Source organism: Chiloscyllium plagiosum, unplaced genomic scaffold (genome assembly GCF_037043375.1).
Source record: "Chiloscyllium plagiosum isolate Xiang-an unplaced genomic scaffold, Cpla_swu_hap1 HiC_scaffold_44, whole genome shotgun sequence".
NCBI lineage: Eukaryota > Metazoa > Chordata > Chondrichthyes > Orectolobiformes > Hemiscylliidae > Chiloscyllium > Chiloscyllium plagiosum.
Genome location: NW_028270182.1, coordinates 3,835,328 through 3,848,182, shown reverse-complemented (window position 1 = coordinate 3,848,182; position 12,855 = coordinate 3,835,328). Strand labels below are relative to the sequence as shown.

General features: G+C 54.3%; 1 protein-coding gene across 1 annotated transcript in view; it reads left to right on the top strand.

Annotated features, from left to right (window-relative positions):
• Positions 1-8,938: 8,938 nt before the first annotated feature.
• shbg (sex hormone-binding globulin) overlaps positions 8,939-12,855 on the top strand; it is a 40,201-nt gene continuing 36,284 nt past the window's right edge. Inside the window, exon 1 of the mRNA XM_087982803.1 lies at positions 8,939-9,133. Within this exon, the coding sequence (XP_087838929.1) occupies positions 9,035-9,133 (99 nt within the window). The 5' untranslated portion in view covers positions 8,939-9,034. The remainder of the gene's footprint in view (positions 9,134-12,855) is intronic.

Here is a 12,855-nt window from a genome sequence, read left to right as displayed (position 1 = left end):
CCCCCTCCCTATCTCTGTAACCCCCTCTAGCCCCTACACCCCCTCCCTATCTCTGTAACCCCCTCCAGCCCCTACACTCCCCTCCCTATCTCTGTAACCCCCTCCAGCCCCTACACGCCTCCCTATCTCTGTAACCCCCTCCAGCCCCTGCACCCCCTCCCTATCTCTGTAACCCCCTCCCTATCTCTGTAACCCCTCCCTATCTCTGTAACCCCCTCCCTATCTCTGTAACCCCCTCGATATCTCTGTAACCCCCTCCAGCTCCTACACTCCCTCCCTATCTCTGTAACCCCCTCCAGCCACTACACCACCTCACTATCTCTGTAACCCCCTCCAGCCCCTACACCCTCTCCCTATCTCTGTCACTCACTCCAATCCCTACACCCCCTTCCTATCTCCGTAACCTCCTCCAGCCCCTACACCCCCTCCCTATCTCTCTCACCCCCTCCTGCCCCTGCACCCCCTCCCTATCTCTGTAACCCCCTCCCTATCTCTGTAACCCCCTCTAGCCCCTACACCCCCTCCCTATCTCTGTAACCCCCTCCAGCCCCTACACTCCCCTCCCTATCTCTGTAACCCCCTCCAGCCCCTACACGCCTCCCTATCTCTGTAACCCCCTCCAGCCCCTGCACCCCCTCCCTATCTCTGTAACCCCCTCCCTATCTCTGTAACCCCCTCCAGCTCCTACACTCCCTCCCTATCTCTGTAACCCCCTCCAGCCCCTACACTCCCCTCCCTATCTCTGTAACCCCCTCCAGCTCCTACACTCCCCTCCCTATCTCTGTAACCCCCTCCAGCCCCTACACTCCCCTCCCTATCTCTGTAACCCCCTCCAGCCCCTACACTCCCCTCCCTATCTCTGTAACCCCCTCCAGCCCCTACACCCCCTCCTTATCTCTGTAACCCCCTCCAGCCCCTACACCCCCTCCCTATCTCTGTAACTCCCTCCAGCCCCTACACCCCCTCCCTATCTCTGTAACCCCCTCCAGCCCCTACAACCCCTCCCTATCTCTGTAACCCCCTCCAGCCCCTACTCCCCTCCCTATCTCTGTAACCCCCTCCAGCCCCTACACTCCCCTCCCTATCTCTGTAACCCTCTCCAGCCCCTACACTCCCTCCCTATCTCTGTAACCCCCTCTAGCCCCAACACCCCTCGATATCTCTGTAACCCCCTCCAGCCCCTACTCCCCTCCCTATCTCTGTAACCCCCTCCACTTCCAGGGCCTTGACCATCCCCCGATTCCCATTGGGAGCTGCCTGGGTCGTGATCTCAGGAACCCCCTACCCCACATTAAGCTGTTCCTGAATGTTGACCAATGTGTTAGTCACCTCTGTCTCCCATATGACCCCTCAAGTTGGCCATTCAGCCCTGTTGCTGCTGGCTGCTGTTTTCCTTCATGTCCGTTGATTGGGAATTAACCTGGATAGCTGCAGATGAGGAACCATTCTCCTGAAATGCGCAGACAGTGAGTGATTGGTGCTGGAAGTGAAGGCATTCGGAAAGTCTGGCATGGGATGGGCGGTGAATTGTTCCCCTGCCCCTCCTCAGGGTAATGTTATGAAATGAGGTTTGGGGAAGTTTGGCGGAACAGGAATCCTGTTGTTAGGTCAAAGCGTTGGGAAGCCTGAAAATATGAATTCTTCCTGCAGAATATTTGTTACAATTTTTTTTTGCAGGTGTCTCAGGATTTACTGCTCGTCCCTAGTTGCCCCCCTTAAGAAGGTGGGGGGGGTGAGCTGCCTTCTTGACCCATGTGCTGGAGGGTCGACCCACAGTGTCCCTGAGGGAGGGAATCCCAGGATTCTGACCCAGCCACACTGAGGGAACGGCGATATATTCCCAAGTCAGGATGGTGAGGGGCTCAGAGGGGAACTTGCAGGGGGTGGGGTTCCCATGTATCTGCTGGCCCTTGTCCTTCTGGATGGAAGGGGCCGTGGGTTTGGAAGGTGCTGCCTGAGGATCTTTGGTGAGTTTCTGCAGTGTATCTTGTAGCTGGTACACACTGCTGCTACTGAGCGTCGGTGGGTAAGGGAGGGAGGGGATGTTTGTGCGTGTGGGGCCAATCAAGCGGGGGCTGCTTTGTCCCTGGATGGTGTCGAGCTTCTTGAGTGTTGTTGGAGCTGCCCCCATCCGGGGGCAAGTGGGGAGTATTCCCTCACCCTCCTGACTTGTGCCTTGTAGATGGTGGGTCAGGCTCTGGGGGAGTCAGGAGGTGAGTTACTGACTGCAGGACTCCCAGCCTCTGCCCTGCTCCTGTAGCCGCTGTGTTTATGCGTGAGTCCAGTGAGTTTCTGACGCAGTGGTGATCTGGGCATGCGTTGGTGAGGTAAGGATTGATTCCTGGAATTAACTTCATATCTGAACCCTCGCCCCCACTCAATCAAACACCATCTCCCCATCAAACCATGAGAGTGTGTGTGTGTGTGTGTGTGTGTGTGTGTGTGTGGGGGGGGGGGGGGGGGTTCAAAGGTCACACGATGTTAACTCACTCCATAAGGCAGACAGTTCAGATTGAGAAACTGCATAGTCTAGGGTGTTTTCTTTCACATTAATTAACAGGGGAGAAAAAAGCAAAACAGATCCCTGAACCATTTAATATTTAACTGAAGTTTGACTGATGATGCTGGTGTAATATTTACCCACAGGCCACACGTTGTTTTTTGACCCCCGTAGCCCTGAGCGTGGGCGACGTTAACTCTTTGTCAGCCAATGAAGAGTCTATCCCAGCACTATGATGCTTTAGTGAGCGATGGGTCTGGAGTCACATGTAGGCCTGACATGGTGAAGGATGGCAGATTTCCTTCCCCGAAGGACAACACTGAATCCAATGTGTTTTTGAAATAAGCCTCGTTGCCATGGTCACCAAGACTGACACCAGCTCTCGTTTCCAAATTAACTTTATTAATTAATTTTAAACTTGGCTGGGGTGAGATTCGAACATCTGTCGTTGGACCTCTGTGATGTCCAGTTGTGCAGGGTTTGCTGCTGAGCCTGACCATTCCCTTCTGAGGCTGTGCTAACCACCCCACCCAGGTAGGCCTCAGGCTCACTCACACTGTGCATCGTATCGAGATTCTCATCCAATGTACCGTGGGAATTGGGGAAGTCAGTTAGAGTCATAGGGTTATAGAGATGTACAGCACAGAAACAGACCCTTCGGTCCAACACATCCATGCTGACCAGATATCCTACATTAATCTAGTCCCACCTGCCAGCACCCGGTCCATATCCCTCCAAACCCTTCCTATTCATATACCCATCCTGATGCCTTTTAAATGTTGCAATTGTACCAGCCTCCACCACTTCCTCTGGCAGCTCATTCCATACACACCACCCTCTGTGTGAAAATGTCACCCCTTAGGTCTCTTTTATATCTTTCCCCTCTCACCCTAAACCTATGCCCTCTAGTTCTGGACTCCCCCACTCCAGGGAAAATACCTTGTCTATTTATCCTATCCATTCCCCTCAAGATTTTATAAACCTCTATAAGGTCACCCCTCAGCCTCCGACGCTCCAGGGAAAACAGCCCCAGCCTGTTCAGCCTCTCCCTATAGCTCAAACCCTCCAACCCTGGCAACATCCTTGTAAATCTTTTCTGAACCCTTTCAAGTTTCACAACATCTTTCCGATAGGAAGGAGACCAGAATTGCACGCAATATTCCAACAGTGGCCTAACCAATGTCCTGTACAGCCGCAACATGACCTCCCAACTCCTGTACTCAATACTCTGACCAATAAAGGAAAGCATACCAAACACCACCTTCACTATCCTATCTACCTGCGACTCCACTTTCAAGGAGCTATGAACCTGCACTCCAAGGTCTTTTTGTTCAGCAACACTCCACAGGACCTTACCATTAAGTGTACACGTCCTGCTAAGATTTGCTTTCCCAAAATGCAGCACCTCGCATTTATCTAAATTAAACTCCATCTGCCACTTCTCAGCCCATTGGCCCATCTGGTCCAGATCCTGTTGTAATCTGAGGTAACCCTCTTCGCTGTCCACTACATCTCCAATTTTGGTGTCATCTGCAAACTTACTAACTGTACCTCTTATGCTCACATCCAAATCATTTATGTAAATGACAAAAAGTAGAGGACCCAGCACCGATCCTTGTGGCACTCCACTGGTCACAGGCCTCCAGTCTGAAAAACAACCCTCCACCACCACCCTCTGTCTTCTACCTTTGAGCCAGTTCTGTATCCAAATGGCTAGTTCTCCCTGTATTCCATGTGTTCTAGTTCTATTTTGCCCTTGTCATGGCTGGAGTGTGAGGACAGAAGTTTGCCTGGTGAATGGTCTCGGGATCGACGGACAGCAGAAATAATCAGAAACAGAAGGAGATGAGAGAGTGTCACAGCGGGTACTGACCTTGTGGAGGTAGAAGGCAGTCATGTTCAAACACTGCAGCTTGCGCTAGGTTAGGGAAGGTCAGGTTAGAAATGGAGCTCTCTGTGCTGAGGCCAGGCCTGGGATTGGGTAAGCATTACTCCTGCCTTATCCCTGGTATGTCCTCTTGGATTCTCTGGCTTCTGCCTCTGCCGGATATTAGAGCTTTTCTCTCGCACCTTTTAGCAGCTCACAGCCAACGAAGAGTTCTGATGTAGGAAATGCAGTACACAGCAAGATCCAACCGCGTGATGTTGACCAGATTCACTCCATCAGTTCAAGGATAAATCTTAGCACCAGAGCATTAAGGAGGACTGCCCTCTCATCAAACAGTTGTTCTGTCTGTTCCACACCGACCCACAACAATTGGCAGTGTCCCAGTTGAATCGCTTGGTTAAAGGACAGCTCCTCTGACAGTGCGGTACTCCCTCAGCACTGACCCTCCGACAGTGCGGCACTCCCTCAGCACTGACCCTCCGACAGTGCGGTACTCCCTCAGCACTGACCCTCCGACAGTGCGGTACTCCCTCAGCACTGACCCTCCGACAGTGCTGCACTCCCTCAGCTCTGACCCTCCGACAGTGCGGCACACCCTCAGCTCTGACCCTCTGACAGTGCGGCACTCCCTCAGCACTGACCCTGCGACAGTGCTGCACTCCCTCAGCTCTGACCCTCCGACAGTGCGGCACACCCTCAGCTCTGACCCTCCGACAGTGCGGTACTCCCTCAGCACTGACCCTCCGACAGTGCGGCACTCCCTCAGCACTGACCCTCCGACAGTGCGGTACTCCCTCAGCACTGACCCTCCGACAGTGCTGCACTCCCTCAGCTCTGACCCTCCGACAGTGCGGCACACCCTCAGCTCTGACCCTCTGACAGTGCGGCACTCCCTCAGCACTGACCCTGCGACAGTGCGGCACTCCCTCAGCGCTGACTCTCCGACAGTGCCCACTCCCTCAGCACTGACCCTCCAACAGTGCGGGACTCCCTCAGCACTGACCCTCCGACAGTGCGGCACTCCCTCAGCTCTGACCCTCCGACAGTGCAGCAATCCCTCAGCACTGACCCTCCGACAGTGCGGCACTCCCTCAGCACTGACCCTCCGACCGTGCGGCACTCCCTCAGCACTGACCCTCCGACAGTGCTGCACTCCCTCAGCTCTGACCCTCCGACAGTGCGGCACTCCCTCAGCACTGACCCTCCAACAGTGCGGCACACCCTCAGCTCTGACCCTCTGACAGTGCCCAATCCCTCAGCACTGACCCTCCGACAGTGTGGCACTCCCTCAGCACTGACCCTCCGACAATGCCCACTCCCTCAGCACTGACCCTCCGACAGTGCGTCACTCCCTCAGCTCTGACCCTCCGACAGTGCGGCGATCCCTCAGCACTGACCCTCCGACAGTGTGTCGCTCCCTCAGCACTGACCCTCCTACAGTGCGGCACTCCCTCAGCGCTGACCCTCTGACAGTGCGGCACTCCCTCAGCACTGACACTCCTACAGTGCGGCACTCCCTCAGCACTGACCCTCCGACAGTGCGGCACTCCCTCAGCGCTGACCCTCCGACCGTGCGGCACACCCTCAGCTCTGACCCTCTGACAGTGCAGCACTCCCTCAGCACTGACCCTCCGACAGTGTGTGGCTCCCTCAGCACTGACCCTCTGACAGTGCGGCACTCCTCAGCGCTGACCCTCCGACAGTGCGGCACTCCCTCAGCACTGACCCTCCTACAGTGTGGCACTCCCTCAGCGCTGACCCTCTGACAGTGCGTCACTCCCTCAGCGCTGACGCTCCGACAGTGTGTGGCTCCCTCAGCACTGACCCTCTGACAGTGCGGCACTCCCTCAGCACTGACCCTCTGACAGTGCATCACTCCCTCAGCGCTGACCCTCTGACAGTGCGGCACTCCCTCAGCACTGACCCTCTGACAGTGCGGCACACCCTCAGCACTGACCCTCTGACAGTGCCCACTCCCTCAGCACTGACCCTCCAACAGTGCGGCATTCCCTCAGCACTGACCCTCCAACAGTGCAGCACTCCCTCAGCACTGACCCTCTGACAGTGCGTCACTCCCTCAGCGCTGACCCTCTGACAGTGCGGCACTCCCTCAGCACTGACCCTCCGACAGTGCGGCACTCCCTCAGCACTGACCCTCCGACAGTGCAGCACTCCCTCAGCACTGACCCTCCGACAGTGCGGCGCTCCCTCAGCACTGACCCTCCGACAGTGCGGCGCTCCCTCAGCACTGACCCTCTGACAGTGCGGCACTCCCTCAGCACTGGCCCTCCGACAGTGCGGCACTCCCTCAGCACTGGCCCTCCGACAGTGCGGCACTCCCTCAGCACTGACCCTCCGACAGTGCCCACTCCCTCAGCACTGACCCTCTGACAGAGCCCACTCCCTCAGCACTGACCCTCTGACAGACACAATGAAATCTGTAATATTGGTATGTGTTAGGTGGCTGCAATAAATGACTTTTTGATTATTCAATCCCACAATATCCAGTTTCATTTTTGCATTTCCACATCAGTTAAAATGGGAGCCTAACTCACAGCATAGCAACAGCAGTGACCATTTGCAAACATTTCCAATCTCTCAGCACCAGAGATTTCAAAACTAACTGAAGAATGACTGGACAAGTTATTTTTAAGGAACCACAAATAAGCTCTAAAAGTGCATTACACTAAAAACAGAAAGGCTTAAGTTACAAATACAACCAGTACTAAAGGCTACGGCCTGTACTGTGAACAAGACAATGGATGTTTAAAGCAATTGACAAGAGATACAACAGCCACATGAAGAGAAATCCCTTCCCGCAGTGAACTGCCTGCATCAAGAGGGTGCTGTCTGAGAGTGTTGGAGGGGTCTGGGGGCTGAGGGAGGTTCACACATCCGAGAGGGAGTTGGACATGGATCTCTGGAGAATACGTTTTCTGGAGCCACGGGAGAAGATGGGAGAGTGGGAGAGGTGATGGGCTAGCCCCTAGATTCTGGCTGAGCGGGGTTTTTCTGTCCAGTAACCATCCCACGATGGTATGACCCAATAAGAGCAGTAGATAGGTGATTGATGGTTTTGGGTAGCAACTCAACACCTCTGAGGGGCTGAATGGCCTGCTGCTGTTCCTGCCGATTCAGCTACTCGCCCTCCAGCAGACGTGGGAAGGCAAATGAGACCATAGTGGCTCATGGCCTCTCCTTCGATACTAACACCCACTTCCCACTCCCCCACCAAGGAGGGAGGGGGTAGTGATGGGTGGTGGAGGGTCTGGGGTACTCCCCTCAGGCATCCTATGGGGGTGGGGGGGGCCTCGACTTGGAACACGACATCTCCAACAGGCAAAGAGTAAACGGGATAATGTGGCCATAGGCCATTCAGCCCATCAGGCCTGCTCAGTCATTCTAGATCACAACCAAGCTCCCCCCTCATGTCCCTCATTGTCATTCCTCACTAAACAGTCACCTCCGTCTGATATACCCTCCACAGCCCTGAGGGGGAGGGAGGGAGAGGGAGGGAGAGGGAGGGGGGGAGGGAGGAGGGGAGGGAGAGGGGGAGGGGGAGGGAGGGAGACGGAGGGGGGAGAGAGGGAGAGAGGGAGAGGGGAGGGAGGGAGGAATGGGGAGGGAGGAAGGGAGGGAGAGGGGTGGGGAGGGGGAGGGGGAGAGGTAGGGTGAGAGGGAGGGGGGAGGGAGGAGGGGAGGGAGAAGAGGGGTAGGTGGAGGAGTGAGAGAGGGAGGGGGAGAGGGAGGGGGAGTGGGAGGGGGAAAGGTAGGGGTAGAGGGAGGGGGAGTGGGAGGGGGAAAGGTAGGGGAGGGGGAGGGAGGGGAGGGGGTGAGGGTGGGGGGAGGGTGAAAGGTAGGGGGAGGGGGAGGGAGGGGAGGGTGGGAGAGGGAGAGGGGGAAAGGTAGGGGGAGGAGGAGGGATTGGAGGGAGAGGGGGGAGGGGAGATGGAGGGGGAAAGGGAGGGAAAAGGGGAAGGGGAGGGGGACAGGGAAGGGGTGAGGGAGAGGGGGTGGGAGACGGGTGAAGGGTCTGTCCTGAGGGGCGGTGAAGGATTGGGGAGGGGGAAGTGGATGTAAGTGCCTGATGGAGCGCTCAGCTGGGCCTGTGTTAAGGTCCCATTCTCTCAGGGATTAGAACACCGAGCCCTCTCATTCACTCAGATCCCATCAGGAGGGAGTCCCCCTGGGGGATATGCCCTCCCCCCTCCCCCCTCCCTCCCCAGGCCTGCTCCACTACTCGGATTTCCACTCCGACCTCAGGCCAGCAGTGAGCTGGGAGGTCCCCCAGTGGAGACCATTCCTTACCTGCATGCTTTCCCAGATGTCTGAACGCAGTGCAGTGTTTATAGAATCGGGGCTGCCCTGGGTTCAAACCTCACCGGTGCAGAAACAGCCTCTGATTGTTTGAGTGGCACCTTTTGGAGGGAGCCGCTGTTTGTCTGGCCAAAGTTTACTGTCTCTGCACAGCTCCTCTTGAGAAATCGCTCCACCAAGAGGCCAGAGATCTATAAAATCCCATGCCAAGAGAGACCTGCCAGTTGTTTGCCAGTTGGTGCAGTTCATCAGGAAGGGTAGTTCCAGTCTCTGTGGAGGTCTCTGTCTGTCTGTCCCTCATTCTCTCGCTCTGTTTCCAACCTGAGACAATGGTCACCATGAGGCTGCTCATGTTGCTCTCCCTCCTGGCAACTGCCTTCGGAGACTTGAGGTTGTTCCGCGGTATTGGACCTTTACAATCAGAGAAGGTAATGTGCAGCACAGCTTTATATCCACAGAGTGAGACTGTCTGTGTGATAGGGGTGGATGTGTGTGTGTGTGTGTGTGTGTGTGTGTGAGTGTGTGTGTGTGTGAGAGAGAGAGTGTGTGTGTGAGAGAGAGTGGGTGTGTGTGTATGTGTGTGTGTGTGATAGAGCATGGTGTGTGTGTGTGTGTGTGAGAGAGAGAGTGTGTGTGTGAGAGAGAGTGGGTGTGTGTGTGTGTATGTGTGTGTGTGATAGAGGATGGTGTGTGTATGTGTGTGTGTGTGATAGAGGGTGGTGTGTGTGTGTGTGTGTGAGTGTGTGATAGAAGGTGTGTGTGTGAGTGTGAGAATGTGTGTGCAAAAGAGAGAGTGTGTGTGAGGGTGAGAGTGTGTGTAAGTGTGAGAATGTGTGTGTGTGTGTGTATGTGTTTGTGGGGATGGGGAGGGGTGAGGGTCCTGACAGGGATGGACAGTGTGACAGTGACCCTCCACACCCCCCACCCCTGGCCATTAACACTGTCCCCAGCAGCAGACTGAGTGAGCACGAGGGACTGACAGTGGTTTCTGGCCTCAGATGGGTGATGTTTTATTGCCCGTCTGGATGTTCCGCATGATCCCATGTGCGGACATTGGTCAGGTATCGGTGGATCCTGTAGAGAAATGGTAGCGCCTCTTCCCTCTGATCCAGGGGAACCCGGTTCTGCCTCCTATCTGCTCCTAACAGGGGTGTCTTAACATCCTGAGCCCAGGTCGATCAGCCATTACCTGTTAACAGTTGGCGGCATTTCTATCTGTTTGGGATAAATTGAATTGTTTTTACTGTCCCGTGTGCCGAGGCCCAGTGAAAAGCTGTGTCTTGTGAGCAATCCAGGCAGATCACAGAAGTTAATAAACATAGATACGGAAATAACAGGGAAACAGCAGCAAAAACAGAAACACAGGGACAGGCGAATGTTAAGAGTTTGTGAGTCCATTCAATATTCTAACAACAGTGGGATAGAAACTGTTTCCAAACCGGCTGGTGTGTGTGTTCTGTACCTTCTCCCCGATGGTAGAGGTTGTAGAAAAACATTGTCAGGGTGGGGTGGAGCTTTGAGAACGCTGGCGGCCTGTTCCTGACAGCGGGCCTTGTAGATGGATTCTACACTTGGGAGGTTGGAGAGGAATGAACTGCCCTTGTATTCCAGAGGATTGTTCAATACACTGAGCCCTCACTCTCTCCCCAGTCTCTGCGCTAGCTGCTGGGGCCCCCTGTGAATGGATTGCTCTTGTTTGGGGATCTCAGGGCCTCTGCTTCTCTGCCTTGTTCACACGTCCCTAACGCCAACCCCAGTCTGATTTCAACCTTACCCTGTGTTCTGTCCTTAACCATGGAAGACAATTCCTCTCTATCTATCCTGAACTGACTCCATGGACATTGCACAAGCTGTGATTAATAAGACAAAGGAACAGAAGCAGGCCATTCGACCCATCAAGTCTCCTCTACTGTTCATTGGGATCCGGGCTGATCTGATCATCCTCAACGATATTTCCCTGCCTGTTCCCTGGAACTGTTGATTCCTTCACTCAGTAAAAATCTGTCTGTCTCAGCCTTGAATATACTCAATGCCCCAGCCTCGACAGCTCTTTGTGGTAAATAATTCCACACATTCACTCCCCTCAGGGAGAGGAAATACTTTCCCATCTCTGTCTTCAGTGGGTGACCCCCTTGTTCTGAGATGACCCTCTCTGCTCCCACAAGGCTGAACAGCCCCTCCACATCTCCCCTGGTCAGTCCCCCTGAGAATCTGGTCGGTTTTAATCAGGTCACCTCTCATCCTTCAAAACTCCAATGAATACAGCAGGACTGTCCTCACCTTCAGGAGGCAGTGCCTCCATCCCCTGGACCAGCCGAGTGTACCCTCTCTGGACTCTCCCTCCCACCCGTCTCTCTTTACTTCAATAAGGGACCCAAACTTCCACAGAATTCCAGCTGTGATCTGACGAGCGCCTTGTCCCGGTTTAGCAAAACCTCCAGCTTTTAAACTCCATTCCCTATGGAATAAAGGCCAATAGTCCATTTCCCTTCCCTATTCCCCACAGAACTCGGAGCTAGCTTTCTGGGATTCCTGCGCGGAGACTCCCAAATCCCGGTAGATTTCTGCAGTCTCTCTCTCTCTCTCTCTGTCTCTCCATTTAAGTCATATTCATCCCCTCTATACTTTCTGCCAAAGTGCACCATTTCACATTTCCCCACAATGTATTCCAGCTGCCAAGCCTTTGCCCGCTAGCGTAGCCCCTGTCTATCTCCCTCTGTAGACTGACTGGGTCACCCTCAGAAGGAGAAAGTGAGGGCTGCAGATGCTGGAGATCAGAGCTGAAAATGTGTTGCTGGAAAAGCACAGCAGGTCAGGCAGCATCCGAGGAGCAGGAGAATCGATTCTCCTGCTCCTCGGATGCTGACTGACCTGCTGCGCTTTTCCAGCACCACATTTTCAGCCCACCCTCAGAGGGTGCTGTGTTTGTGTCATTTGTAATCTTGGCAATAATTTGTTGGTTTTCCTCGGCCAAGTTCTGGATACTGAAGGGAAGCAGTGGTGGGCCACAGCACTGACCCCTGCCGCACCCCCCCCACCCCAACACTGGTTTCAGGTTGTGTGTTATGAAAGTCATACCTGGAACTTCTCCCTCTGTCCTGCTGTGGGAGGGTCCTGCAGCTGAGAGCCCCCTGGCTCCCGACAGAAACACACACACTGTCAAACCCAAAGGCCTGATTTGCCGATGGATGGAGTGTTCTCCTGGACTCGAAACATTCACTCTGTTCATCTCCCTATGGATACCACTGACTTCCCTCCAGCATTCTCCTTCTCCATTGATATAGCGCCTCTGACTGACCTCCTCCACCACTGTTTTAATTCCCATCTCCTTCTCCTGTAGCAAGGCCAGAGATGCATTAATAGAGTCACAGAGATGTACAGCAGGGAAACACACCCTTCGGCCCAACCCGTCCATACTGACCAGATATCCCAACCCAATCTAGTCCCACCTGCCAGCACCCGGCCCATATCCCTCCAAACCCTTCCTATTCATATACCCATCCAGAAGCCTTTTAAATGTTGTAATTGTACCAGCCTCCACCACTTCCTCTGGCAGCTCATTCCATACACGCACCACCCTCTGTGTGAAAAAGTTGTCCCTTAGGTCTCTTTTATATCTTTCCCCTCTCACCCTAAACCTATGCCCCTCTAGTTCTGGACTCCCTCACCCCAGGGAAAAGACTTTGTCTATTTAGGTGGAAGTGGGTCCTGCAGATGCTGGAGATTAGATCCTAGGTTAGTGTGTTGCTGGAAAAGCACAGCAGGTCAGGCAGCATCCGAGGAGCAGGAGAATCGACGTTTCGGACAAAAGCCCTTCATCAGGAAGGGCTCCTGCCCGAAACGTCGATTTTCCTGCTCCATGGACCTGCTGTGCTTTTCCAGCACCACTGTAATCTTGACCTTGACTATTTACCCTATCCATGCCCCTCATGGTTTTATAATTTAATCATTAAAGCTCCCCGTGTTTTAATTGGCGTCCGAAAGTCTCTCAGACCTGACGGTCCAACTTTGCCCACTTTCAGAATCCCGCGTCCCATCCACATAATCCCTCAATCCCTCTTTGAGAGGGATTGGCTCTGACTACAAATCCATCGAAAATTCCAAACGTACGAAAAGGGAACGAAGGGAACCCACTCGATCCCTCGGGTCT